The sequence below is a fragment of the Oncorhynchus tshawytscha genome, linkage group LG19, assembly GCF_018296145.1.
Source record: "Oncorhynchus tshawytscha isolate Ot180627B linkage group LG19, Otsh_v2.0, whole genome shotgun sequence".
NCBI classification, from domain to species: domain Eukaryota; kingdom Metazoa; phylum Chordata; class Actinopteri; order Salmoniformes; family Salmonidae; genus Oncorhynchus; species Oncorhynchus tshawytscha.
Window position 1 is genome coordinate 44,013,318 of NC_056447.1, and position 25,753 is coordinate 44,039,070.

Consider the following 25,753-nt stretch of genomic DNA (forward strand, 5'->3'; position numbering starts at 1 on the left):
CAAGTGTGGAATTAACATCCCACCATTCATTACCAGCTCTACATATATAAGAAACATTAATGTGTTGAAAATCACAAATTGTTTGCCTGGTCAACTTACACAGAGCTCGGTTATCCCACCAGAAATGCAACAAGGGGTATTTTCATAGTCCCCAAATCCAGAACAAATTCAAGAAAACGTACGGTATTATATAGAGCCCTTATTGCATGGAACTTCCTTCCATCTCATATTGCTGAAATAAACAGCAAGCCTTATTTCAAAAAACAGATAAAGCAACACCTCACAGCACAAAGCCTCTCCCTTAATTGACCTAGATAGATAGTTTGTGTGTATGCATTGATATGTAGGCTGTTTACCTTTTTAAAAATGTACGTAGTTCTGTCTTTGAGCTGTTCCTGTCTATTGATGTTCTGTATTATGTCCTTCTGTATTATGTCCTTCTGTATTATGTCATTCTGTATTATGTTTCATGTCCTGTGTGGACTCCAGGAAGAGTAGATGCTGCTTTTGCAACAGCTAATGGGGATCCTAATAAAATACCAAAACACCATCATGCTTTGGGTCAGGTATACAAATGCTGGGCAGGCCCAGTCGCCTATTATTTTGGCTACCATGGCTAGAAGAAGAGATCTCAGTGACTTTGAAAGAGGGGAGACTGTTGGGGCACGTTTGGCAGAAGCTCCGGTGACAAAAACTGCTCAACTTGCTGATATTTCACGATATGCCGTTGCCGTCTCAGTCACCAGATATCAATCCTATTTGAACAATTACGGGAGATTCTGTAGTGGCGCTTGAGACAGCGGTTTCCACCAATGAAAACAAAATGCCAAATGATGGAATTTCTTGTGGAAGACTAGTGTCTCATTCCCTACCATCTAGGGTTCCCGAGTGGCGCAGCGGTTTAAGGCTTAGTGCTTGAGATTTTACTACAGACATCCTGGTTCAAATCCAGGCTGTGATTGGGAGTCCCATAGGGCAGTGCACAATTGGCCCATGTTTGACCGGTGTAGGCTGTCATTGTAAATAATAATTTGTTCTTAACCCACTTGCCTAGTTAAATTAAGGTAAAATAAAAATGATCCATCCACACACGTCAATGAACTCTGTGACACTTGAATCAGTCTGGAGAACACACTCAGGGCCCTGGATAACTGTGGCTTGTTTGTACAAAGGCTTCATAAGCAGATAAGCATTTAGTTAAGTTTGGCACATCCCGTTGCTGTTGTTTTAGTCCTGCAGGGATATTGTGGTTCCAATAAATGATGATGAATGAAGAGAGAGAGGCTGTGTTAATGTTATGGCATTGACAGTACTCACTAGAGAATATGTAAGGGATAATCAACAATTTCCACAGAACGCATAGGCCCTTAACGAAGGACTGTGTTCATTTGCAGGTAGAAATGTGTTTAGGTTTACTAGATAGCTACAGTAGTTGCCTTGGTAACCAAACAGACTTGCTAGTTAGCGAACCAAACCATCAGTCCTAACTTGCTATTATGGAAATCAAATTCAACAATGCCAATAATGTTTTCAATTCGACTTTTGCTTTCAAAATCAGCTCAAACATAGAACATGTAAGAATGAACCATAGCCATTGAATTCTACCATGCTCATATGCCGTGCGTTATAGGGAAATGGGACGGCAGGTAGCCTAGTGGTTAGAGCATTGGACTGAGGTGTATAGGCTAATGACTGCTGGTAAAGTGTGAACTCATCATACAGTTGAGTTTGGACATGTGAACTGTAGAGTTAGCCAGACTGGTGCTGCTGTGTGTGTTTCAACCATATCAGCACAATTAAAGTGTAGACTACAAAGTAAACTAGTTACATTAACAGCGACACACACACACACAAGTACAGCACCTCTGTTGTAAACGTTCAGTCAGGGGACCTGTTCATGCATGTTCCTGTTTCCAGTCTTCAGGTTGAGATTAATCCCTGCTTATGTGAATCATACACCCACCACTGGTTGAATCAAAGTTGTTTCCACGTCATTTCAATGAAATGATGTGGAACCAACGTGTAATTGACATCTGTGCCCAGTGTGCCATGAATGATGTCGGCAGATGAATGAGTTGAATGTTGTGTTTTTGTTTCTCTCCAGTCCACGCCTCCTCTGTGTCTCTGGTGTCCAGCACTTCGTCTGTCTACTCCACGGTGAGCGCCACTTCACTGTCTGTTTATGCACTCCACTGACTATCCAAACACATGGATATGCTAAGGGCTGGTTTCCCAGACACAGATTAAGCCTAGTCCTGGGCTAAAAAGTTATTTTAATTTTAATTTTTCATTGAGCATACTTTTTAGTTTAGGACTAGGGTTAATCTGGTTTCCACTAGCTTCCATAGCCACAAGGTCAGATTCCCCAGCCACAAAGTCAGATTCCCCAGCCACGAAGTACAAATGAGCTCCATTTTTAGTCTAAATTTAAGGTTACACTCTTACAAAAAAGGGTTCTTTGGCTGTCCCCATAGAAGAAACCTTTTTGGTTCCAGGTAGAACTATTTTGGGTTCTCTAAAGGGATCTACCGGGAACCAAAAAGGATTCTTCAAAGGGTTATCCTATGGGGATAGCCAAAAAACCTTTTTAGGTTCTAGATTTTTATTTTATTTTTAATTTTATTTCACCTTTATTTAACCAGGTAGGCTAGTTGAGAACAAGTTCTCATTTGCAACTGCGACCTGGCCAAGATAAAGTATAGCAGAGTGAACAGACAACACAGAGTTACACATGAAGTAAACAATTAACAAGTCAATAACACAGTAGGAAAAAAAAGGGGAGTCGATATACATTGTGTGCAAAAGATAGTGTAGGGTTAGGCATAAGGTTATGTCTGAATTGACTGCTGAATTGTGTTGCGAGTTAACTGTGCCCCTAGGGATTCACTGTAGCCTTAGATGGAAAATGAATATGTTCAGATTGTTTGTCATGTCGTCTTATCCCATGCACACTCTGACATGCTAAACCCTATTTGTTTCCTTCTCTTTGCTCCTCTTCTATTTCCATAGCCTGAGGAGAAAGCTCAGTCAGAGGTAAGAACAACTTTGTGTACTTTACTTTCACACAATGTGTCAGGTTCTCCCAAGGAGAGGTGGGGGTGGAGTCAGGCGCAGGAGAGAGCGAATGTAGCCCAAACAATCCCAAACAAAACCAAGAGGGTAGGGCGAGATTAAAATACCCCACTAATTAACCAAATTGGGACACAGGTGAACGACAAGACAGACAAAACCAAATGAAAAGGAAAAAGGATCGGTGGCAGCTAGTAGACCGCTGACGATGACCGCCGAGCGCCGCCCGAACAGGGAGAGGAGCCACCTTGGGTGGAAGTCGTGACACAATGTGACACCATTGATTCACTAATAATTGGATACTACAAAATTGGGGAGAAAAAGGGGATACAATTAAAATATATATTTAAAAAAGTGTTGAAATGCAGTAAGTAAAACAAAAATGATATTGGGGTGTGGTGGGCCCCCATAGGTCAGTGCCCCAAATGCAGTAGTCCGGCCCTCGTAATGAGGTCACAGGTATGGTGTAATATGTTACAAATCACAAAAGGCTGCAATTTCGTGGTATCCAATTATTATTAGTGACTATCTTGTCTCATCGCTACAACTCCCGTACGGGCTCGGGGGAGACGCAGGTCAAAAGTCATGCGTCCTCCGAAACACAACCCAACCAAGCCGCACTCCTTCTTAACACAGCACGCATCCAACCCGGAAGCCAGCCGGACCAATGTGTCGGAGGAAACACCGTGCACCTGGCGCCCGGCCCGCCACAGGGGTTGCTGGTGCACGATGAGACAAGGATATCCCATCCTTGCCAAACCCTCCCTAACCCGGACGATGCTAGGCCAATTGTGCGTCGCCCCACGGACCTCCCAGTCGCGGCCGGCTGCGACAGAGCCTGGACGCGAACCCAGGGTCTCTGGTGGCACAGCTAGCACTGTGATGCAAAAACCCTAGACCACTGCGCCACCTGGGAGGCCCAGCATTTCAACACATTTTGCCATGGTGCAGAGAGAAAAATGTAAAGTTTTGCTATTCTACACATTTTCTCATGAGGCTAAGAGAAAATGTTGCTATTTTAAAGCAAATGTCCTGCTATTCTATATATTTTGCCATGAGGCTGAGAGAAAATGTTGCTGTTTTAAAGCTAATTTACTGCAATTCTACACATTTTGCTATCATATGCTATCTGATTTACTTTTATTTTGGAGGGTTTGGGGTCCCCCATAGCAGTATAACCATTTATGAGCGCTGAAGTTATTTGAGTAATACAAAGGCTTTGTTAGCAGCTGAACATGTACCGACTGACCCAGCTGCCCCTCAGGAGCAACCAAATCCCTATCATTCTTACTCAAAATACTCTGTTATATTCAATGGAATACATACTACTGTATCATATATGGTATGTATCGTATTTCCTGTAGATAAGCATGATCTTGTTTTTCTGTTCTCAGATTCGTAAGCTGCGGAGAGAATTGGACGCCTCCCAAGAGAAGGTGTCTGCTCTGACCACTCAAATGAGTGCTAATGTAAGTACGTTCACAAAAATGCATTGATGTAGCCAAAAGGTGTGCATTGTTTAATTCTGAACGGTCAGATAGCTAGCAACAATGACAAGAAGCCGCCATGTGGGGAATCGTAGGTGGCTTGTTTTAGCTAGTTTTATCTTCTTATCCATACCATGTCTTGTTTTAGCTAGTTTTATCTTCTTATCCATACCATGTCTTGTTTTAGCTAGTTTTATCTTCTTATCCATACCATGTCTTGTTTTATCTAGTTTTATCTTCTTATCCATACCATGTCTTGTTTTGAGGTGTTTTGAGTGATGTCATGCTACTAATATGTCACAAATTATGTCAAAAAATGTGCAAGCTAGCTAACCAACAACTCTAACAATGTTTTCAATAAACACTTGGAGATTAAATATACAATGCATTCAGAAAGTATTCAGACCACTTAACTTTTTCCACATTTTGTTATGAGAGTCTAAATTGAGCTCAGGTGCATCCTGTTTCCATTAATCATCCTTGAGATGTTTCTACAAATTGATTGGAGTCCACCTGTGGTAAATTCAATTGATTAGGCATGATTTGGAAAGGCTCACACCTGTCTATATAAGGTCCCACAGTTGACCATGCATGTCAGAGCAAAAACTAAGCCATGAGGTCGAAGAAATTGTCCGTAGAGCTCCAAGATAGGATTGTGTCGAGGCACAGATCTGGGGAAGGGTAACAAAAAATGTCTGCAGCATTGAAGGTCCCCAAGAACACAATGGCCTCCATCATTCTTAAATGGAAGAAGTTTGGAACCACCTAGACTCTTCCTAGAGCTGGCCGCCCGGCCAAACTGAGCAATCAAGGAAGAAGGGCCTTGGACAGGGAGGTGACCAAGAACCCAATGGTCACTCTGTCAGAGCTCCAGAGTTCCTCTGTGGAGATGGGAGAACCTTCCAGAAGGACAATCATCTCTGCAGCACTCCACCAATCGGGCCTTTATGGTAGAGTGGCCAGACGGAAGCCACTCCTCAGTAATAGGCACATGACAGCCCACCTGCAGTTTGCCAGAAGGCACCTAAAGGACTCCCAGACCATGAGAAACAAGATTCTCTAGTCTGATGAAACCAAGATTGAACTATTTAGCCTGAATGCTAAGCGTCACGTCTGGAGGAAACCTGGCACCATCCCTAAGGTGAAGCATGGTGGTGGCAGTATCATGCTGTGGGGATATTTTTCAGCGGCAGGGACTGGGAGACTAGTCAGGATCGAGGGAAAGATGAACGGAGCAAAGTACAGAGATCCTTGATGAAAACCTGCTCAGGACCTCAGACTGGGGCGAAGGTTCACCTTCCAACAAGACAACGACCCTAAGCACCCAGCCAAGACAACGCAGGAGTGGCTTCAGGACATGTCTCTGAATATCCTTGAGTGGCCCAGCCAGAGACCTGAAAATATCTGGGCAGCGACACTCCCCATCCAACCTTGCGGAGCTTGAGAGGATCTACAGAAAAGCATGGGAGAAACTCTCCAAATACCGGTGTGCAAAGCTTGTAGCATAATACCCAAGAAGACTCGAGGCTGTATTTGCTGCCAATGGTGCTTCAATGAAGTACTGAGCAAATGGTCTGAATACTTATGTACATGTGATGTTTCCAGTTTTTTTTTTGCAAAAACTTCTAAAAACCTGTTTTTGCTTTGTCATTATAGGATATTGTGTGTAAATTGAGGGGGGGGGGGACGATTTAATCCATTTCAGAATAAGGCTGTAATGTAACAAAATGTGGGAAAAGTCCAGGGGTCTGTGTACTTTCCGAACGTACTGTAGTTTACATGTTGTCAACAATCTAAGCCAACCCTGTCTGTTTTGCCCCATAGTTGCACACACACGTCAGTTTTGTTGCTTAACAACCAACCCGTCTATACTCCTGGAGCTAATCTGTGCAGCTTGATAGTGGAGTAGTCAGCCACATGCCCCAACACCAGCGCCTCTGTCTGATGGAAGCCCTCCAGATCTGTTCCCCGCATTCTCTTCTGCCTTCAGCTTATGTTCCGTGGAGAACGGGCTCTGGGCTGTGATAGGAATCAGGACGTGTTTACTCATACCTCTGTGTGATGATCAGAAGCTCAGAAGCTATCAGTCTTCAGCGTCTGTCTGCTATTGGACTCATACTTTATCAAAGGCTGGATCACCTTGAGCTGAGGAGCTTTAACCATGTCAGCGAGAAGTCCCAGGGCCGGCAGCCCGGTGGCGTGGTATTCCCTAAACCACTACCCGTCCCTGGGGAAGGAGGCAGCCAGAGAGAGGGCCAGATGCCAGCTGCAGCCCATGCTGAGGCACCACCAGGGGGACAGCAACACACAGCAGGGCCTCACTGAGGTGGGATCTGACTGGCACCTCTGGCTAGCAGTACAGGGAATAATATGGCTACGTTGTGGGCTGTAACTTGAGGTTGGAGTTCAGTGTGTCTGTCCTAGATATGTTTTATCAGAGGACACACTCGTCTCTGTTGCCTTTATCTTGATGTTCTGCTTTTGTTTTGGCAGGAAAGCTGTTAGTTATCTAACACCAGGAACTTCATATTTGATTTCATGTTTGATTTCAAAAGTTGATAATGCTTTGGTTTTTCAGTGGAATGTAAATCAATTGCTCTGATTTTTTATTTTTTTTGTAAAGCATATCAACAACATCAATGCATAATATAAGGTGTCATATCTGAAACCAACCTTTTGAAATCCAAACACCTGCGGTGTGTAATGTTTGCATTTATCTTCTAAAACACAAGCCGTCCATTGATTTCATGCATTTGAGTTGGTTTCTTTGGATGTTTATTATAGCCAAACAGATGGCATACTGAGCGAGTCTACAATCTCTTTGTACATCTTCATCATATTTCCAACTGTGTAATTTGATAACGAGCATGAATTTTAGCAGCATGTTTCTACCATACTTGTATCTCTACAAAATATAACATATACTGGTGATTTATTTTTACTCTGCATATGAGATGAAAACATCCTAACTGTATTACTCTTTTTCCTTTGTCCCCATGTGCTCATCTGTGGCTGTGAGAAGATAGCAGGTCTCTGGTTTCACTAAGGCAGCTGAGAGCTAGCTAGAGTGTGTTAGGACTTGTGTTGGCCTCATGTTGATCTCTACCAGGCTGCTAAAACATGGAACCCTTCCCAGACAGCTACTGTAGCTAGCTAGCCGTCAGAGAGCCTGCCCCATCACACTTTACATCAGCATTGATCCATTTCCAACATGTTCTGACCTGTCATTCTTACTCAAAATACTCGGTACACCATGTCATAGAAGCCATTATCACCTGTGTATGTTTTGTTTTGGCTCTGTGTATGCATGTCATGAAAAGTACATGGGTGTGTTCTTATGAGCAAGACCTTTTCCGAAAGTGGCAATTTGTTGCCCTTTTCACAGCCTTGAGATGGGATTACAAATGACATTGTCAGCAGGTCAATTTGCTTACTTTCCTCATACATGGATCACTAAATGTGAACTGTTGTGTGTATGTCTTCAGGCTCACCTGGTAGCAGCATTTGAGCAGAGCTTGGGGAACATGACCATCCGACTCCAGGGACTTACCACCACGGCTGAGCAGAAGGTATGGACTGGGGCTGTGGTTTGTTTCCTTACAAATATGTCCGTCCTTCCTTGGATGGATGGTGGAGCTAATTGTGTTGTTTTATCATGTTGTTGTGTTGTAGGACTCTGAGCTAAACGAGCTGAGGAAGACCATAGAACACCTGAAGAAGCAGAATACCGCAGTCCAGGCAGCCATCAACGGTGACATCAATCTCCCAGAGACCTCCTGCAACGGTGATAGGTCAGGTGAGAAGTTACCTCCCACATCACCATGGAAACACAACAAGGATAGATGGTTATTGCCTAGTGAGAAAAGCATCTGACTCAGAATCTGAATGGATTCCAATTCTATGTCATCATCTGGTCCCTGTCTAACCCAGTCACTTTCTTGTGTATTCCATAGCTTCAGCCAATGAGAGCTCCCAGTCTCACCTGGACCTGCGTATCCACAGACAGCACTCATCTGACAGTGTGTCCAGCATCACAAGCGCCACCAGCCACTCCAGTGTGGGCAGCAACCAGGAGCTGGACTCCAAGAACAAGAAGAAGAAGAACTGGGTAGGTCCTCCACTGTCTGTCTGTCGCTGGCTGACTAGCTGTCTGTCTGTCGCTCTGTGTCTGTCTGTCTGTCGCTGGCTGACTAGCTAGCTGTCTGTCGCTCTGTGTCTGTCTGTCTGTCGCTGGCTGACTAGCTAGCTGTCTGTCTGTCTGTCTGTCTGCTGGCTGTCTGTCTGTCGCTCTGTGTGTGTCTGTCTGTCGCTCTGACTAGCTAGCTGTCTGTCTGTGTGTGTCTGTCTGTCGCTCTGTGTGTGTCTGTCGCTCTGTCGCTCTGTGTATGTCTGTCGCTCTGTGTGTGTCTGTCTCTCTGTATGTCTGTCGCTCTGTGTGTGTCTGCCGCTCTGTGTGTGTCTGTCGCTCTGTCGCTGGCTGACTAGCTAGCTGTCTGTCTGTCGCTGGCTGACTAGCTAGCTGTCTGTCTGTCGCTCTGTGTGTGTCTGTCTGTCGCTCTGTGTGTGTCTGTCTGTCGCTCTGTGTGTGTCTGTCTGTCGCTCTGTGTGTGTGTCTGTCTGTCGCTCTGTGTGTGTGTCTGTCTGTCGCTCTGTGTGTGTCTGTCGCTCTGTGTATGTCTGTCGCTCTGTCGCTGGCTGACTGACTAGCTAACTGTCTTTCTGTCGCTCTGTGTGTGTCTCTGTCTGTCTGTCGCTGGCTGATTAGCTAACTGTCTTTCTGTCGCTCTGTCTGTCGCTGGCTGATTAGCTGTCTGTCTGTCGCTCTGTGTGTGTCTGTGTCTGTCTGTCTGTCGCTGGCTGACTAGCTAGCTGTCGCTCTGTGTCTGTCTGTCTGTCTGTCGCTGGCTGACTAGCTAACTCTGTCTGTCGCTCTGTGTGTGTCTGTCTATCTAATCTGTAATGTGTTTTTGACCTTTCCTCCAATCCTCCTGATTGTCTCAGCCTCCTTGTGCAGGAGCAAAGGTGAATATGCTTATTGCTCTTAGGGAGCTCCTCTAGAAAATAGACTGTGAGTGGAGTTTTGTGAGCCGTTTTCTTATTGCATATGAAAAACCGCAAACAAACTGTACGTTGCTACAATAAGGTTTAGTCTGTAGTCTGTTATAGTTAGATACAAGCTTAGGTCAATGTACATTTTTTTGCCTGTAGAAAAGGCAGATGTATGTATATTCTGATTCAACATGGCCTGTAACCTATGAAGTCAAATTAAAATATCTGTGTGTTCTTTTGTCCTGATATAATAATGCTGTTGCGTGTGTTGGAGGGAAGGTGAAAGATGACTATGTATGCAGACTGTCCACAGTGATGATACTTGTACAGATGTACTATCTTAATTTGACCAGTTTCTCACAGCAGTAAAATAATCCTGCAGCAACAGGAAAGGTGAATTATTATGTGGATTATAATTAATGGACATTTTTATAGGGGTTGTTATATTTTTTGTTAAAATAAATCAAGTCTGATATTTTCAAGTGAAAATGACAAACTTTAGAATCCTTTTTAACCTGTTTAAATGAAAATTATCTGCAACAACAGTGTGATCAAATTAAGATAGGACATCTGTAGCTATGTATAGGTTAGAAGTACAACCGTGGAGTCCCTGACTATTTGACCAGAAGGGGGAGACGGCTCCTGAGTTTAAATATCTAAATCTGCCTTTTAGTGATTGAGTAGTCATGTCAATTAGTGAGAAGTTGTCAAAGTGATATCTTATTCTCTCTAATAGTCTGGTGTTCATTCCCTGTGTGTAGCTGTGAGTTTGTTTGCATTCAGTCTCTTTAGTGAGCTACCTTGTGAACAGCCTAGTCTCTGTCCCTAACACCTGTACAAGGTCTTGGATTATTTAAGTGAGCTAAAAGTTGAAGTTGTCTATGATCAGCATGCTGTTTTGTCTTGTATTTTCCCTCTTGTGCTCTCCTATGGTGTGGCAGGTTTATGAGGTAAGATCACACACTCTTTCCAAAAAATACTATTGCTTGTTCAGTTGGAGATGGTGAAAGAGTAGAAGTTTATAAATGCTTTGTGTACAGGTTTTTCTTTCAACTCCCTGATGTGTCTGTGTGTTTCACTATGTACTCAGGTCTCTCTCTTTTCTTCCCTGCTCCCTGTTCCTCCCCCTGTCCCCGGCTGCAGCTGCGGAGCTCCTTCAAGCAGGCATTTGGGAAGAAGAAGTCGCCCAAGTCTGCGTCCTCCCACTCAGACATTGAGGAGATGACCGACTGTTCCCTGCCCTCCTCCCCCAAGCTAACAGCATATAACTGCTCCACCACCTCTACACCCATGCTCCAGAACTCCCACTCCAACTCTTTGTGAGTACCTGGGCCCAGACCAATAGAACATTAGACGCTCACCTGTTTATAACTGGGAGGAGATAGTGGATCAAAGTAGAAGCTCCCTGTTCCCTCAACTCAGGGGTCGGGAGTCAACTCAGGGGTATATATACCAGTTCCCCATATACACCAGTTCCCCATATACACCAGTTCCCCATATACACCAGTTCCCCATATACACCAGTTCCCCATATACACCAGTTCCCCATATACACCAGTTCCCCATATACACCAGTTCCCCATATACACCAGTTCCCCATATACACCAGCACCCCATATACACCAGCACCCCATATACACCAGCACCCCATATACACCAGCACCCCATATACACCAGCACCCCATATACACCAGCACCCCATATACACCAGCACCCCATATACACCAGCACCCCATATACACCAGCACCCCATATACACCAGCACCCCATATACACCAGCACCCCATATACACCAGCACCCCATATACACCAGCACCCCATATACACCAGCTCCCCATATACACCAGCTCCCCATATACACCAGCTCCCCATATACACCAGTAACCCCTATATACCAGTACCACGTGCATAACTGTGTGTGTGATAATTAGAGACTGCATGGCCTCATTGTTTTAGTCCCTAGTTGGATGTTTGTATTGAATCTGTCCCTCTCTTGTCCGTCTGCCTGTGTTTCTCTAGCCCCATTCTCTCTCCCCTGCCTGTTAGTGGGCGTGGCCGGGGCGGTAGAACTTGGGTGTTGAGGACTGGGTCTCTGGCTCAGTAATAGAGTATGAATAACGTCTGTAAACCCCCATTCACTTTATGATCAATTCTGATGATGGATTTTCCTAACAAATGGCCTTGATGCACCAAGTGATTATCCTACCAATTCATCTTAACTTCATCACTCATGCCTGTTGTGCTATTGAAACTAGAATGAAGGAGCCAATCACACATCCTTCACAGGACCTTCATCTTGTCCTGTTTACTATTGCCTGAATGCCTGGACCCCTATCTACAACACAGTGATTCACTGCCTCTGGATTAACTTGGAATAAGCAACAATATTTCTTGGCAGTGACAAAACATGTACTTGTATAGCATGTTACTGAGCTTTTGATCACCGTATGAAAAGCATAATTGTCTGATAATTGTCTGCAAGAGAATGTGCTTCATGGGATTTTCTGGGGATGTGCTATTGAGGACTGGCCTTCTGTATAATCCTGAACTGACCAGACTGTCTATGTCTTGTCTGCAGGATCTCAGAGTACACAGACAGCGAGGCGGAGAAGGTGATGGGGCTCCGCAGTGAGCTCCGAGACAAGGAGATGAAGCTGACTGACATACGCCTGGAGGCCCTCAGCTCCGCCCACCAGCTGGACCAGCTCAGGGAGTCCATGAACCGCATGCAGGTGAGGGTGACCATAACGTAACCACATATGACCAAGGACATAGGACATGATGAGGGCATGGAGGTTTCCCTGACCTTGTGACCTGGGGAAAACTCCACAACCTATAAATGGCCACTCAAACATTGGCCATCACAAAGCACATCAAATAGAATGTGGTGAGATGCTTTGAGCTGTGTTTGACCTGGTGTGTTGTAACCTGTCCTCAGGGCGAGATAGATAGGCTGAAGACTGAGAATGACTGTCTGAAGATGGAGAGTCAGGGCAGCTGCAGCAGAGCAGCCTCACAGGCCTCAGTGGCCTCACCCTCAGCGGGCCAGTCACAGCACGGCCTCGCCCTAACAGAGTCCACCAGCCTCGGTAAGATTGAGTGTGTGAGTAAGTGATCGAAGTGTGCGTGCATGTTTTAGTCTCTGTGCGTGTGTATGTGTGTGTGTGATTGTTTGTAGTCCGGTTTGCAGTAGTCAACATCTATGTCCCTGTCTCTGTAGACATGCTGTTGGAGGACAACGGGGACGGTAGCTCACGGAAAGAAGGACAACACGTCAAGGTGGTCATAACTCTGGATGAGGACACCAAGTGGAAAGAGGTACCAAACTTCTTACATTTCCAACTCACAAAAATTACAATGGCTACCAAATAATGTATGACTGTGCCCATATTTGTCCTTAATATCATATCTTATTTTATAGGACCGTAGACCTCGTCATTTCCTGATTGGTTGCATTGGTGTCAGTGGGAAAACTAAGTGGGATGTGCTTGATGGGGTGGTCAGACGTCTCTTCAAGGTAAATCAACAGGCACTAAAAACTCTTGGTAGAGGAGTGACTAGTTACACCTGTATTTGATGTGTGATTGGTCCCTGTTCCTGTATCTGATTATTTGATTGGTCCCTGGTCTTGTATCTGATCCTGTAATTGGTCCCAGGTCTTGTATCTGATTTGTGATTGGTCCCTGGTCCTGCAGGAGTACATCATCCATGTGGACCCAGTCAGCCAGCTGGGTCTAAACTCAGACTGTGTCCTGGGCTACAGCATTGGGGACATCCATCGCACCAGTGGGGCTGACACCCCTGAACTCCTGCCCTGTGGATACCTTGTTGGAGATAGTGACACCATCTCTGTCTCCCTCAAAGGTATGGGCAAGAATGGACCTCTGTGCAAAGTTTAGAAAATGAGATCTATGCCCCTATCACTCCCGTTGTTTTTGCTAGTAGTCACTATTTAAGTAAATCTGAGCCCTGTAATTAAAAGCTGTCTGGATCAGTGAATAACAAAACAATTAAGTGAATAATAAAAAAAGTGAACATATCCTTTAACATATGTGTGTTCTGTGCTGCCACCTGCCTGTAGGTGTGTGTGAGCACAGCCAGGACAGCCTGGTATTCGAGACACTGATTCCCAAGCCCCTGCTGCAGCGCTACGTGTCCCAGCTGCATGACCACGGCAGGATCATCCTGTCTGGCCCCAGCGGCACTGGAAAGAGCTTCCTGGCCAGCCGGTTGGCCGAACACATGGTGCTGAGGGAGAGGAGAGAGGTCACCGATGGGACCATTGCCACGTTCAACGTAGACCACAAGTCAAGCAAGGTCTGTCAAACACTATCATGACTCATATGTAGGAATAACCTTTACCATGGGATACTTTCTGTATGAGAGCAGAGGTGCCAGAATCTAACCCTAATGAGTATAACTATATGAGGCAGAGGACATTACCGAATGGAAATGCTTATTCCTCCTTACATTTGAACTGTTGGAGGATACAGTAATTGGAAAACGTGTTTGATATGTCATTAGTAATGTATAGGTATCTGTGGTATTTTAGAGGCTGTATGGGGAATCATTGTGTGGTTAATGTGGAAATGGTAAACTCTGCAGTCTGTTTGTTGCTGGTGTCCAGGAGCTGTGTCAGTACCTGTCTAACCTGGCTGACAAGTGTAATAGTATGAGTCATGGGGTGAACATGCCCCTGGTGGTCATACTGGACAACCTGCACCGCAGCAGCTCCCTGGGAGAGGTCTTCAATGGCCTGCTCAGCTGCAAGCACCACCGCTGGTCAGTACACACACACACACACACACACACACACAGAGACGCACAGGCACACCCACACACACATATACACACACATAAAAATATTTGTATTTGTGTGACACTCCTAAATCCTCAATTACTTGTTTTTTCACAGTCCTTATATCATTGGAACAATGAATCAGGCTACATCGACCACTCCCAACCTCCAGCTTCATCATAACTTCAAGTATATCATATCCTATCATTTCTTATATGTGACTGTATTTTTTTCAGTAAACAATTAATGTGGTATGATGTCATCTCTATTCTGAAATGTAAAATTGTATTTGTGTGACTTGTCATGTAGACCCCACAAGAGGGCAGTATTTATAAATGGATGGACTGATATCTCTGTTCTCTGCCTAACCCTGATTAGAGGTCTATTTGAACAGTAACTGATCATCCTCTAAACTGTTGTCTGGTTACTGTGTGGGTGTCCTGTCTAGGTGGGTGCTGTGTGCCAACCATACTGAGCCAGTGAAGGGCTTCCTGGGTCGGTTCCTGAGGAGGAGGCTGATGGAGACAGAGATCAGCAGCCGACAGCGCAATGCTGAGCTGGTGAGGATCATCGAGTGGATCCCTACTGTCTGGCATCACCTCAACCGGTTCCTGGAGTCCCACAGCTCCTCGGACGTCACCATCGGTAAGATCCACTAAAAATCACATTTTATTTTTATTTTTTTATCTGGCCAAGTTGTTTTACATTATGACGTAAGAGATGGATGAATAGATATTTAACTGTGCCTGAATGAATGCTTTTCTATTGTCTATTTGAAATGTGTCAACATAGAAAACATATGGGACAAGATTGAAGGTTCTATTGAATGAAAAGAGATGTTTTGTTGACATTTGTCACTCTATCTTCCTCCCAGGCCCCCGCCTCTTCCTGTCCTGCCCCATGGATGTGGAGGGATCCAGAGTGTGGTTCACAGATCTGTGGAACTATTCCATCATTCCCTACATGCTGGAGGCTGTCCGAGAGGGGCTGCAGGTACTCTAAAATTACACAACGCTGGAAATGTGGCATCAATTCACATTTGCAGTAGAACAAGGCCTTTGAATGATGGTTAGTAACTAACACACATACACAAAGAGATGCAATACATGCATGTATATAATAAGCCCCCCCCCCACACACACACACACACATATTTTTTAACACTTTTTTGGTTAATACATGATTCCATATGTGTTATTTCATAGTTTTGATGTCTTCACTATTATTCTACAATGTAGAAAATAGTAAACATAAAGAAAAACCCTTGAAGGAGTAGTTTTTAAGGAAAATCACTGATCAGCTAGCATGATTATAACCGAGTCGTCTGTCTGTCTGTCGACCTGTCTGTCTCCTAGCTGTATGGGAGGAGAGCTCCATGGGAGGATCCAGCACAGTGGGTGGTGGAGAGCTATCCCTGGGCAGCCAGCCCCCTGCAGCACGAATGGACCCAGCTGCTGAAGCTCCGGCCAGTGGACGTGGGATTCGATGGATACTCCATCTCCAAAGACGGCTGTCCCAGCAAGCAGCTTCCCCAGGGAGACACTAACGGAGACCCCCTGGTAAGTGAATTATAATCCCTTCCTCATGTTAGCCTTTCTGACAATCTTCATCCCAAATATCAGTTGGATTTGGAAATATTCAAGAAAGTCTGTTTGGTATGACATTACACAATAATCCTGTATGTGATGATGGTCTGTATGGACAAAGGCTTCACTTTATGTTTGTATCCAAGATCAAAGTCTTTCATTAAGTGCTTTTAAAGACTATCTACTGTCCTATTGATGCTTTTATGGTTAGCATCGGTGTCTGTATGTAGGGGACAACCTATCTGACCTCTGACCTCTAATCTCCACAGATGAACATGCTGATGAAGCTAAAGGAAGCGGCCCACTGCTCCACCAGCACTCAGAGCTACGACAGCGACTCCAACAGCAACCAGGATCACCATGACAACACCGTGCTGGACTTATCACTGGAGTGCACACTATGAGTCTCACTGGGTCAGATAATACTCACTGTGGCTGGGACACATCCTAACTTGAGATACCTTTGTGTTAATCATCCATTGACATCAATGGGAGACTGATATAAGGTTATGTATTTGAAGATGTATTTGAAGTTAGAATTTGGACCTCTGTGATTTCATATCTTTAGGCAGACATATTGCATAATAGCTGGAACTCACTACTTTCCAAAAAGGGTTCTTCATAGGGTCCTCCTATGGGGACAGCCGAAGAAGCCTTTTAGGTTCTAGATAGTACCTTTTATTCTAAGAGTGTAGGCCTTACAGGGCTATTACATTCCGGTCCTGAAGGGATGAAATACTTCTGTTTTTTCATCCTCTCCTTCTAATTCAGATCTGGAAACCACTTGAATACAATTAACTACCAGATAGAAACAAAAAAAACGGAAATGTTTCTCCCCTCCGGGACTGGAATTGAATAGCCTTGGGCCATACTGGGTGCTGGTAACCCAAGATAAAAATCCCAGTCAAAGTTCAATAACCTGAATAATTTCAACTCAGTACTCTACTATTTTCAGTGTTTATTAGGAGTCTGTTTACAATCACAGGCAAAGACAGTCAACCATATAAATAAATGACAAATCTTATGAGACGTCAAACCTGTTGCCTTGACTGTGACCTAACCTAGGCTATAGCTCATGAGATGTCAAACCAGTTGCCTTGACTGTGACCTAACCTAGGCTATAGTTTATCAGATGTCAAACCGGTTGCCTTGACTGTGACCTAACCTAGGCTATAGCTTATCAGATGTCAAACCGGTTGCCTTGACTGTGACCTAACCTAGGCTATAGCTCATCAGATGTCAAACCGGTTGCCTTGACTGTGACCTAACCTAGGCTATAGCTCATGAGATGTCAAACCGGTTGCCTTGACTGTGACCTAACCTAGGCTATAGCTTATGTGGTCCAAACTGAGTAGCAATAACTAGATATACATTCACTCAGCTGCATAGAGCTTTTTTAAATGTATTTATTTATTTCACCTTTATTTAACCAGGTAGGCAAGTTGAGAACAAGTTCTCATTTAAAATTGCGACCTGGCCAAGATAAAGCAAAGCAGTTGGACACATACAACAACACAGAGTTACACATGCAGTAAAACAAACATACAGTCAATTATACAGTAGAAAAATAAGTCTATATACAATGTGAGCAAGTGAGGTGAGATAAGGGAGGTAAAGGCAAAAAAAGGCCATGGTGGCGAAGTAAATACAATATAGCAAGTGAAACACTGGAATGGTTGATTTGTAGTGGAAGAATGTGCAAAGTAGAGATAGAAATAATGGGGTGCAAAGGAGTAAAATAAATACAGTAGGAGGAGAGGTAGTTGTTTGGGCTAAATTATAAATGAGCTATGTACAGGTGCAGTAATCTGTGAGCTGCTCTGACATCTGGTGCTTAAAGCTAGTGAGGGAGATAAGTGTATCCAGTTTCAGAGATTTTTGTAGTTTGTTCCAGTCATTGGCAGCAGAGAACTGGAAGGAGAGGCAGCCAAAGGAAGAATTGGTTTTGGGGGTGACCAGAGAGATATACCTGCTGGAGCGCGTGCTACAGGTGGGTGCTGCTATGGTGACCAGCGAGTTGAGATAAGGGGGGACTTTACCTAGCAGCTTGACCTGTGTGCATTTTCTTCGTCCAGAGGCACACACCATGGTGGACATATTTTTTATGCTTAACTTTCAAATGATGCCTTGCTACTTTTATAACAACGGTGGCAACACGCATGCCTTTATTGTACATGATTTCTATAGAGGCTGTGCAGAGTTTAGGTGCTGGCTGCTAGCTTGTTCAGACTTTGATGAAAACACATCCTTTCTGTGCACCTAGCGGGTAGCAAAAAGGTCTAGGCTTTTGTTAGGGATTTTTTTAAATCAGTGATGCTTATAGGATTTTTTGGTGCTCTGCTTGGGAAAATTTGAACTTATTAACAGAATTTAAAAAAAATATATTACCTCATGAGCGTTTCAAACAGTATCCCAACCGTGCTTGTTTGTCTTTTATTCAGCTCAAAATGGAGCGCAATCCCTGCATGAAATGCTTCAACCCAGTGTTTCTCTTATAGAGGCACTTTGGACATGTAGACCCACATCTGAAAGGTCCCAGTCTAGAAAGGAATCAGAGCGACTGCATGGCTTTGAGACAGAGGCTGGCGTGTCTAGTCATTCACTCTGGAGAATTAGCACCAGGACCATTTGCATCAAGTGTTAATGGGATCCTCAGTGTTGCTGTATTGGAGTGACTAGAATTGATTCCCTAATAAGATGGAGTTTTTTCAGAGTGGCTTATGCTACTACGAGGCACCACTTTGGTTGCTCCCCCTCACAAGGTCCCCATTATCTGCCAGTGTTGTTGCTGTTCATCCTCTGAGTGTTCTTAGAAACAAATGCTATGCAAATTTCATTTGGAATATTTGACTAAAGCCAAAACAAAAATTCACTTCCATTTTTACGTATTGTCAAAAGTTGTATTGTAAGTACATTGATCTGTGAATATTTTTGTGAGGTTTGTATTTTCACTACCATATCTTCCTGGATTGTAAAGGGTGATGCAAGCACAAATAGAACATGTTTGTTTTTCTTTTCTTGGTCCCACAAAGTTTGGATGTTGGAATGTTGTGAAAAAGGTGTGCTATTGAATCTAGTTGTTAATAATGTTTAATAATTATTTGATATGTGCATTTTGCTTATGTAAAACAAAATTGTAAATATTTTATCTGAATCCCACGTTTTGAAAACATTTTGAAATCTTGTACAGAAATAGAGAGTAGTCATTTGTGTACAGTTTGGTTTATAGATTGTATGTTGTCAATAATTTAGGTGAAATATCATGAGACTGAGAATAAATCTGGTCACGATACTGTACTTTTCATTTTTTTGTATTCAGAGAAATCCTCTAAATCAGTGTAAGTTATTTTAAATGCATAAAGTTTTATTTGATCTCATGTGGTTTTAAATATTGTTCAGCAATGTTCAGTGTGTTAAGCCCAGTTCCATTGTCTCAACTCTGTCTCAATTTTTTGTTATTTAGGCTACCTATGTAATTTTCTGTTATTATTTAGGCTACCTATGTGACTGGTATGTCCTCCGGTCTATACCCCGTATACCTGCCATCTGTACAGTAGAAGTGTGTACAACCAGAATGGAGGGCCACAGTGACTGCACCTTTTCATTGTCCGTTTTAAGACAGTGGAAGACAATGTGTTCTTTCATACTGACCTGTCTTTCGTATTAGAACAGTAGTGACACCTCTATCATCGTCTACTTTTTGTAGTAGAAATATAATGAATCCTATTGACATTCATCAATGATTTATTAAGTGTTATTGTGTTTTGTTGGACCATTGTCAAGAAAGCAGAAGTTGTTCTTTACATTTTCTAGTTTTATTTGGAAAAAAATACTCTCAAAATACAAACATTTAAACAAAGCATACAAATAATATATGTATTTTTAAGTTATACATTGAATATAGATTAAAGACATTGCATCTGGATTGTAAGAGCCTGGCCTTTTCACAATAGCATTGTAATCGGATATAATCATCTTGGTATAAAAATGCCCCTTACAAAATATGGTACAAAGAGTAAAAGCTGCAAAAATATGTCAAATTTGCTTAATAAGTACTGAAATATCTGCCACAACCAATATGACCCCCTACATTTAACATATAGGAGAATTGGTTATATCACAGACAAATAGGCTATGTGTTCAAATTAAAGAATGCATGGGTCTCATTTGGGTAATAATGTCTATATACAATATATGTGACAATATACAGTATGTGTTTAAACAACTTTATATAAGCATAATGTATGTGTTATGCACAACTAAGACACTGTAATCTCTTCATCCTCTGATTCTGAGAAGTCGGAGTGCTTGCTGGAGTTGCAAGGCGAAGAGAGGTGCGACTCCACACTGTTCAAAAGTTCGCGCTCTGATGGCGAGCGGCAGAAGGCTGAGCGCGGGCTGTCCCGCCTGAACGCATCCACCTCCTCCTCACAGGACTTCTTCCCGACGTCACTGAGGTCCGGGTGGGGGTTCATTTTAGTTGGAAGGGTTTGTTCCCGGCAACCTCCGGACGACAACAACTCCCTCTCTTTGGAATTGCGCCATTTCATTCTTCGGTTTTGGAACCATATTTTCACCTTGAAAAATACATTAAATATTATTAGGCTACCTAATAGGCCTAATGGTTGATTCTAATAACAATATAACATACCAGTAATAATCCCAAAATAGGCCTAGCCTATATTAAGATTATGTTTTGTATTGATGTGGGCCTAAATTACTTTTCAATTTTTACCTGTGAGTCTTTTAGCCCAAGTTTTGCAGCCAGCTTCTTTCTGTCTGGTTTGCTGATGTATTTCTGTTTCTGAAACATTTTCTCGAGGGCTTTGCGCTGGACATCAGAGAACACTGCCCGTCGGAGCATCCCTCTCCTGGGCTTTCCTCTTGCAGCCAGCGGCCATGAAAAGGTACCAGGGATAGGAACCACTGAAGACGATGCTAAAATATTTTTCAAAACAACATACCATTAGCATTGCATCATGTCAGTCAAGAAAATGCACACATAGGCTAAGTGAATGTGAAAGTAGGCTAGCCTGGCCTTTTCTTCAGCGAGTGGGTGGAGGGGTTAAAGGTGCATATGAGATAATTATTTCGTAGTTTAAACCAGAGTCTCTCTTTAAGATCCGAAATGCAGTCCGTTTGAGTGAATTGGCACGAAGCAGCTAATTAGCACATTGCTTGGTCCCTTATAGCATTGGTATGGTAAAAAGGCAGAGTATCCCTTTTGAAAGGCCCAATGAAAGATAGAGTAGCTAATGAAGCGTGAACGGTAATTGTGTAGTAATGAACTAACTGAAAAAAGGCTTAGGACAGGCCGCTAAAGCCATATATTACTGCAACAAAAGAGATCTACACTTTCAAACTAATCACAACTGTCTGCATGCCAAGATCATTTGGAGAATACTGATGGCTGGGCCCTATTTTTTGCCACACATCCTTTTCATTAAATACGAAAAGCTATGAGGCTAAAGTTGTTTTGTTGCTCTCAAAATAAGCTGTCTCTAAATCCAGATCTGCACCTTATCCATTTTAGATTATTTTAATCGTCTTTATTGTTGGCTATTCGAAAGCCAATTTATGTGTGAGTTCACTATAACTTCGGGAAAAAAATAAACCTATATTCTTAATCTTGAAATCTACTGTATAACAGAGAGCACTGTAGCATTAGACCGGCCCATAGCCTATCATTAGATTTTACTTGCACGACTCCAGGCTACTGTGCTATCTACAGTGCCTTGAAAAAGTATTCCTATTTTGTTGCATTAAAACCTGTAATTTAAATAGATTTTTATTTGGATTTCATTTAATGGACATACACAAAATTGTCCAAATTAGTGAAGTGAAATTACAAAAATTACTTGTTAAAAAAATATATAAAAAATAAAAAACAGAAAAGTGTTGTGTGCATATGTATTCATCACCTTTGCTATGAAGCTCCTAAATAAGATCTGGTGCAACTAATTACCTTCAGAAGTCACATAATTAGTTAAATAAAGTCCACCTGTGTGCAATCTAAGTGTCACATGATCTGTCACATGATCTACGTATATATACAGACCTGTTCTGAAAGGCCCTAGAGTCTGCAACACCACTAAGCAAGGGCTACCACCAAGCAAGCGGCACCATGAAGACCAAGGAGCTCTCCAAACAGGTCAGGGACAAAGTTGTGGAGAAGTCCAGATCAGGGTTGCGTTATAAAAAATATCAGAAACTTTGAACATCCCACGGAGCATCATTAAATCCATTATTAAAAAATTGAAAGAATATGACACCACAACAAACCTGCCAAGAGAGGGCCACCCACCAAACCTCACAGACCAGGCAAGGAGGGCATTAATCAGAGAGGCAACAAAGAGACCAAAGATAACCTTGAAGGAGCTGCAAAAGCTCCACAGCGGAGATTGGAGTATCTGTCCATAGGACCACTTTAATCCATACACTCCACAGAGCTGGGCTTTATGGAAGAGTGGCCAGAAAAAGCCATTGCTTAAAGAACAAAATATGCAAACACGTTTGGTGTTCGGTAAAAGGCATGTGGGAGACTCCCCAAACATATGGAAGAAGGTACTCTGGTCAGATGAGAATAAAATTGAGCTTTTTGGCCATCAAGGAAAACGCTATGTCTTGTGCAAACCCAACACCTCTCACCACCCCGAGAAAATCATCCCCAAAGTCAAGCATGGTGGTGGCAGCATCATGCTGTGGGGATGTTTTTCATCGGCAGGGACTGGGAAACTGGTCAGAATTGAAGGAATGATGGATGGCACTAAATACAGGGAAATTCTTGAGGTAAACCTGTTTCAGTCTTCCAGAGATTTGAGACTGGGGTGGAGGTTCACCTTCCAGTAGGACATTGACCCTAAGCATACTGCTAAAGCAACATTCGAATGGTTTAAGGGGAAACATTTAAATGTCTTGGAATGGCCTAGTCAAAGTCCAGACCTCAATCCAATTGAGAGTCTGTGGTACAACTTAAAGATTGCTGTACACCAGCAGAACCCATCCAACTTGAAGGAGCTGGAGCAGTGTTGCCTTGAAGAATGGGCAAAAATCCCAGTGGCTAGATGTGCCAAGCTTATAGAGACATACCCCAAGAGACTTGCAGCTGTAATTTCTGCAAAAGGTCTTATTTCTTGTTTGTTTCGCAAAAAAAGTGTCTTCAAAGTGGTAGGCGTGCTGTGTAAATCAAATGATACAAACCCCCCAAAAATCTATTTTAATTCCAGGTTGTAAGGCAACAAAATAGGAAAAATGCCACTGGGGTGAATACTTTCGCAAGCCACTGTATTGTTAGCTAAACTTTAGATTTTTCACATCAGCACGATCCATAAACATGCATAACCCTCTATGTGGTCTTGTGAGAATATTGAAATAATGAATAGCCCCTAATGGGGAATTAGTCCATGACTGGTAAATGCCTATCAGCAGAATGTGTGTGGCTGCCGGAGGGAGCTGACCAATTAGTCATGGTGCTGAAAGCTTTGTGAGTTATCAGTAACTAAGTGCACTGGCTCGGTGGGAAAGAGAAGCAATGAAGAGACGCAAGCAGCTTCCTTGTGAGAGGGGATCCGCCTCAAATTTAGACCATGACAATTGCGGCTAATTTGTAGATTAGGGGAACCGGTGCAAAATGTCAGCAGTTCCTGCCTCTGCTAAATAGGGCATCAAATTGGCGAGACTGATTCCACGATGTTCTTCGGCTTCCAACCTCTGAACTAACGGTTGTATTTCCTCTAGATTCAACTAGCCAATGGCAGATTGTTTTAAGGCACAACGACATCAGCTGAATACATGGACCATGACATCGGATTATTAAGTGGATTTACCTGGAAAATAGGATGCTCTGAGGAAGGGGTGAAACGATCCGTCAAAATATGGCAGAGGGAAGGTTTTCCCGTGCATGGCATGATGCATTGAAGGTGTACACGATGCTGTGATTCAAAATGAAAGAAAACATTGAATTAAATTACTCACTTTGTTTTGTCAAATCATATAGGCCTAAAATGTTGTGACACTTCCCTCATAATCTCGATCCATGCATTACACAAATTCACATCCCTGCGTAACAGGTGTCCTGTTTGTAAATGCTAAATAATGAAGTTTACAGTAGCCTATACATTCCCAATAAACTTACCGTTTCTCGTTTCTGGTGCTAGGATGGCATTAACTCCAAACTTCAGATAGTTAGGGTCGTTGTTGTTGGAGAGTGGGTTCTGAGGAGAGCCCGTTCTTGTCTGTGCTGAAGTGGTGATGACAGCTTGGTCTGTGTGGTGACTGCAGGTCAGCGTGGTGGCTCCTGATCCCGGGGGAGACACGCTGGGTAACGGAATCGTCCGGTGCAAGTAGCTCACTGGCCGGCTGATCCGCAACAGGTCCTCAACCAAAAAGCTTGAGTGGGCGGCGAACGCTGAATGCAAGGACTGGGGCAGAGAGTGAGCCGTCGGCGGTCGAAGTAGTCTGGGGTACATATCGGGAGCCGCAAGTGCACTAGGGAACATCATTGCTCCTTTTGGGTGGATAAGGAAAAGTAATTGTAAAGAGCCCTTTCTCACTGAATGAGTTTCCGTGGCCTATAGGATCCAAGTGGAAAGACTCACAGTTCTCTTCTGACCATTCCATTTAGAAGAAGCTTTTTATAGTGGACCGTTAGCAAAGCCTTTTCGAAACTGACAGTCAAACAATGAAGTTCAACAAAGTTCTCGACGTGAGTTTCTTTCAGGGGAAATTCAGTGCCTGCTGATTGGTTCGAAGAAGCAATTTATGATTGGATTAGACTTCATAAGCAAGCGCTAGACAATGTCCTTTTAACAAAGGAAGTGTAGTCATCAATTTTGCACACTGACCACTTTTTGGTATAGTTTTCACTGTGATAACGGTGGCAGCACACAGAGACTAATTAAAGGCTATTTTAAAGGACTCCACAACGTTTGTCTGTGAATAGAGGGTTTATTAAAAAAGTGTATTTTAAATTCATTTGAGCATATAACAGCATAATGTCGTTAGTTTCGGGCTTGTGGGAGGAACTTTGAGAATATGGTGATTGCCTCATTTCTATTAGGATGCAATGCCATAATTGTAATTATTTGTAAATATTATCCGCATTCACTTGTATTCAAAATAATGTTGTAATTAGGCTATTGTTGTTATTATTATTGTTATTAATATTATTAGGCTTATTGTTTTGTATGACCATTTTCCCTCGTAGCTCATTGAAACGGAGTTTAAAAAAACATTGTAGCATAGCCTATTGGGTAGGATATTATGAGCACAATATGTCGTCTGTACCAGTCTGTTTTTCTCTGCGAAAATCAGACAGGCTTTAATGTCAGAATATTTAACTGGTGTGTTAAAAACGGTGAATCTGAGAGATTCCATTTCATGTCGCTGGTCCCGCTGAAAATAATGTGCAGCTCTGGCCATTGCGCTCTTATCCTCTTATCCATGAAGTAACTGTCATCCTCTCAGCTGTTTGTTCTTTCTTAGCCTGACACAAATCTTTCTAAAAAATCCTATTATTCAGTTTGATTTCAATGGGCGGTTAGAGTCTCATTCTTTATGTGCATTTGTGCTGTAAGACACCAATAGATAAAACGGTTTTGAATTTAATGACTACATTTATTGAAAATAACTGTTGTGTGTCAGTGTGTGCCTTGGAAATGTGTGTCCTATTTCTTGAAAGACCAAAACAGGGCAGAAAAATCATCAATGAGCCTACTTGCAATTAGATGCCTAATGTATTTTAACAGTCACTATAATGCTATTTA

At 43.0% G+C, this 25,753-nt stretch overlaps 2 protein-coding genes across 3 annotated transcripts in view; one reads left to right on the top strand and one right to left on the bottom strand.

Moving 5' to 3' along the window:
• nav2b (neuron navigator 2b) overlaps positions 1 to 17,501 on the top strand; it is a 143,198-nt gene extending 125,697 nt beyond the window's left edge. For both annotated transcript variants that reach the window (XM_042301720.1, XM_042301721.1), the window contains exons 18-36: positions 2,105 to 2,157; positions 3,010 to 3,033; positions 4,464 to 4,538; positions 8,042 to 8,125; positions 8,229 to 8,352; positions 8,510 to 8,664; positions 10,749 to 10,924; positions 12,184 to 12,337; positions 12,544 to 12,694; positions 12,826 to 12,923; positions 13,027 to 13,122; positions 13,301 to 13,469; positions 13,687 to 13,922; positions 14,233 to 14,387; positions 14,521 to 14,592; positions 14,852 to 15,048; positions 15,278 to 15,396; positions 15,759 to 15,962; positions 16,259 to 17,501. In XM_042301720.1, the coding sequence (XP_042157654.1) occupies positions 2,105 to 2,157; positions 3,010 to 3,033; positions 4,464 to 4,538; positions 8,042 to 8,125; positions 8,229 to 8,352; positions 8,510 to 8,664; positions 10,749 to 10,924; positions 12,184 to 12,337; positions 12,544 to 12,694; positions 12,826 to 12,923; positions 13,027 to 13,122; positions 13,301 to 13,469; positions 13,687 to 13,922; positions 14,233 to 14,387; positions 14,521 to 14,592; positions 14,852 to 15,048; positions 15,278 to 15,396; positions 15,759 to 15,962; positions 16,259 to 16,393 (2,477 nt within the window). In that variant the 3' untranslated portion in view covers positions 16,394 to 17,501. The remainder of the gene's footprint in view (positions 1 to 2,104; positions 2,158 to 3,009; positions 3,034 to 4,463; positions 4,539 to 8,041; positions 8,126 to 8,228; positions 8,353 to 8,509; positions 8,665 to 10,748; positions 10,925 to 12,183; positions 12,338 to 12,543; positions 12,695 to 12,825; positions 12,924 to 13,026; positions 13,123 to 13,300; positions 13,470 to 13,686; positions 13,923 to 14,232; positions 14,388 to 14,520; positions 14,593 to 14,851; positions 15,049 to 15,277; positions 15,397 to 15,758; positions 15,963 to 16,258) is intronic.
• A 2,291-nt stretch (positions 17,502 to 19,792) lies between these two features.
• Positions 19,793 to 24,645, bottom strand: LOC112244585 (homeobox protein DBX1-B-like). The gene is made up of 4 exons (XM_024412297.2): positions 24,124 to 24,645; positions 23,816 to 23,920; positions 20,725 to 20,927; positions 19,793 to 20,566 (listed from the first exon to the last, which is right to left on the bottom strand). The coding sequence occupies exons 1-4, from the start codon at positions 24,488 to 24,490 to the stop codon at positions 20,249 to 20,251; spliced, it is 993 nt and encodes a 330-aa protein (XP_024268065.1). The 5' UTR covers positions 24,491 to 24,645; the 3' UTR covers positions 19,793 to 20,248.
• Between the last annotated feature and the right edge of the window lie 1,108 nt (positions 24,646 to 25,753).

What these genes read in the sequence shown, in the direction of transcription:
- LOC112244585 (XM_024412297.2), bottom strand. Translation starts at nt 24,490, where the DNA reads ATGATGTTCCCTAGTGCACTTGCGGCTCCCGATATGTACCCCAGACTA. An exon ending in AGCACCAGAAACGAGAAACG is followed by an intron (nt 23,921 to 24,123) that starts GTAAGTTTATTG and finishes TTTGAATCACAG; the next exon opens with CATCGTGTACACCTTCAATG. An exon ending in TTGGGCTAAAAGACTCACAG is followed by an intron (nt 20,567 to 20,724) that starts GTAAAAATTGAA and finishes GTATTTTTCAAG; the next exon opens with GTGAAAATATGGTTCCAAAA.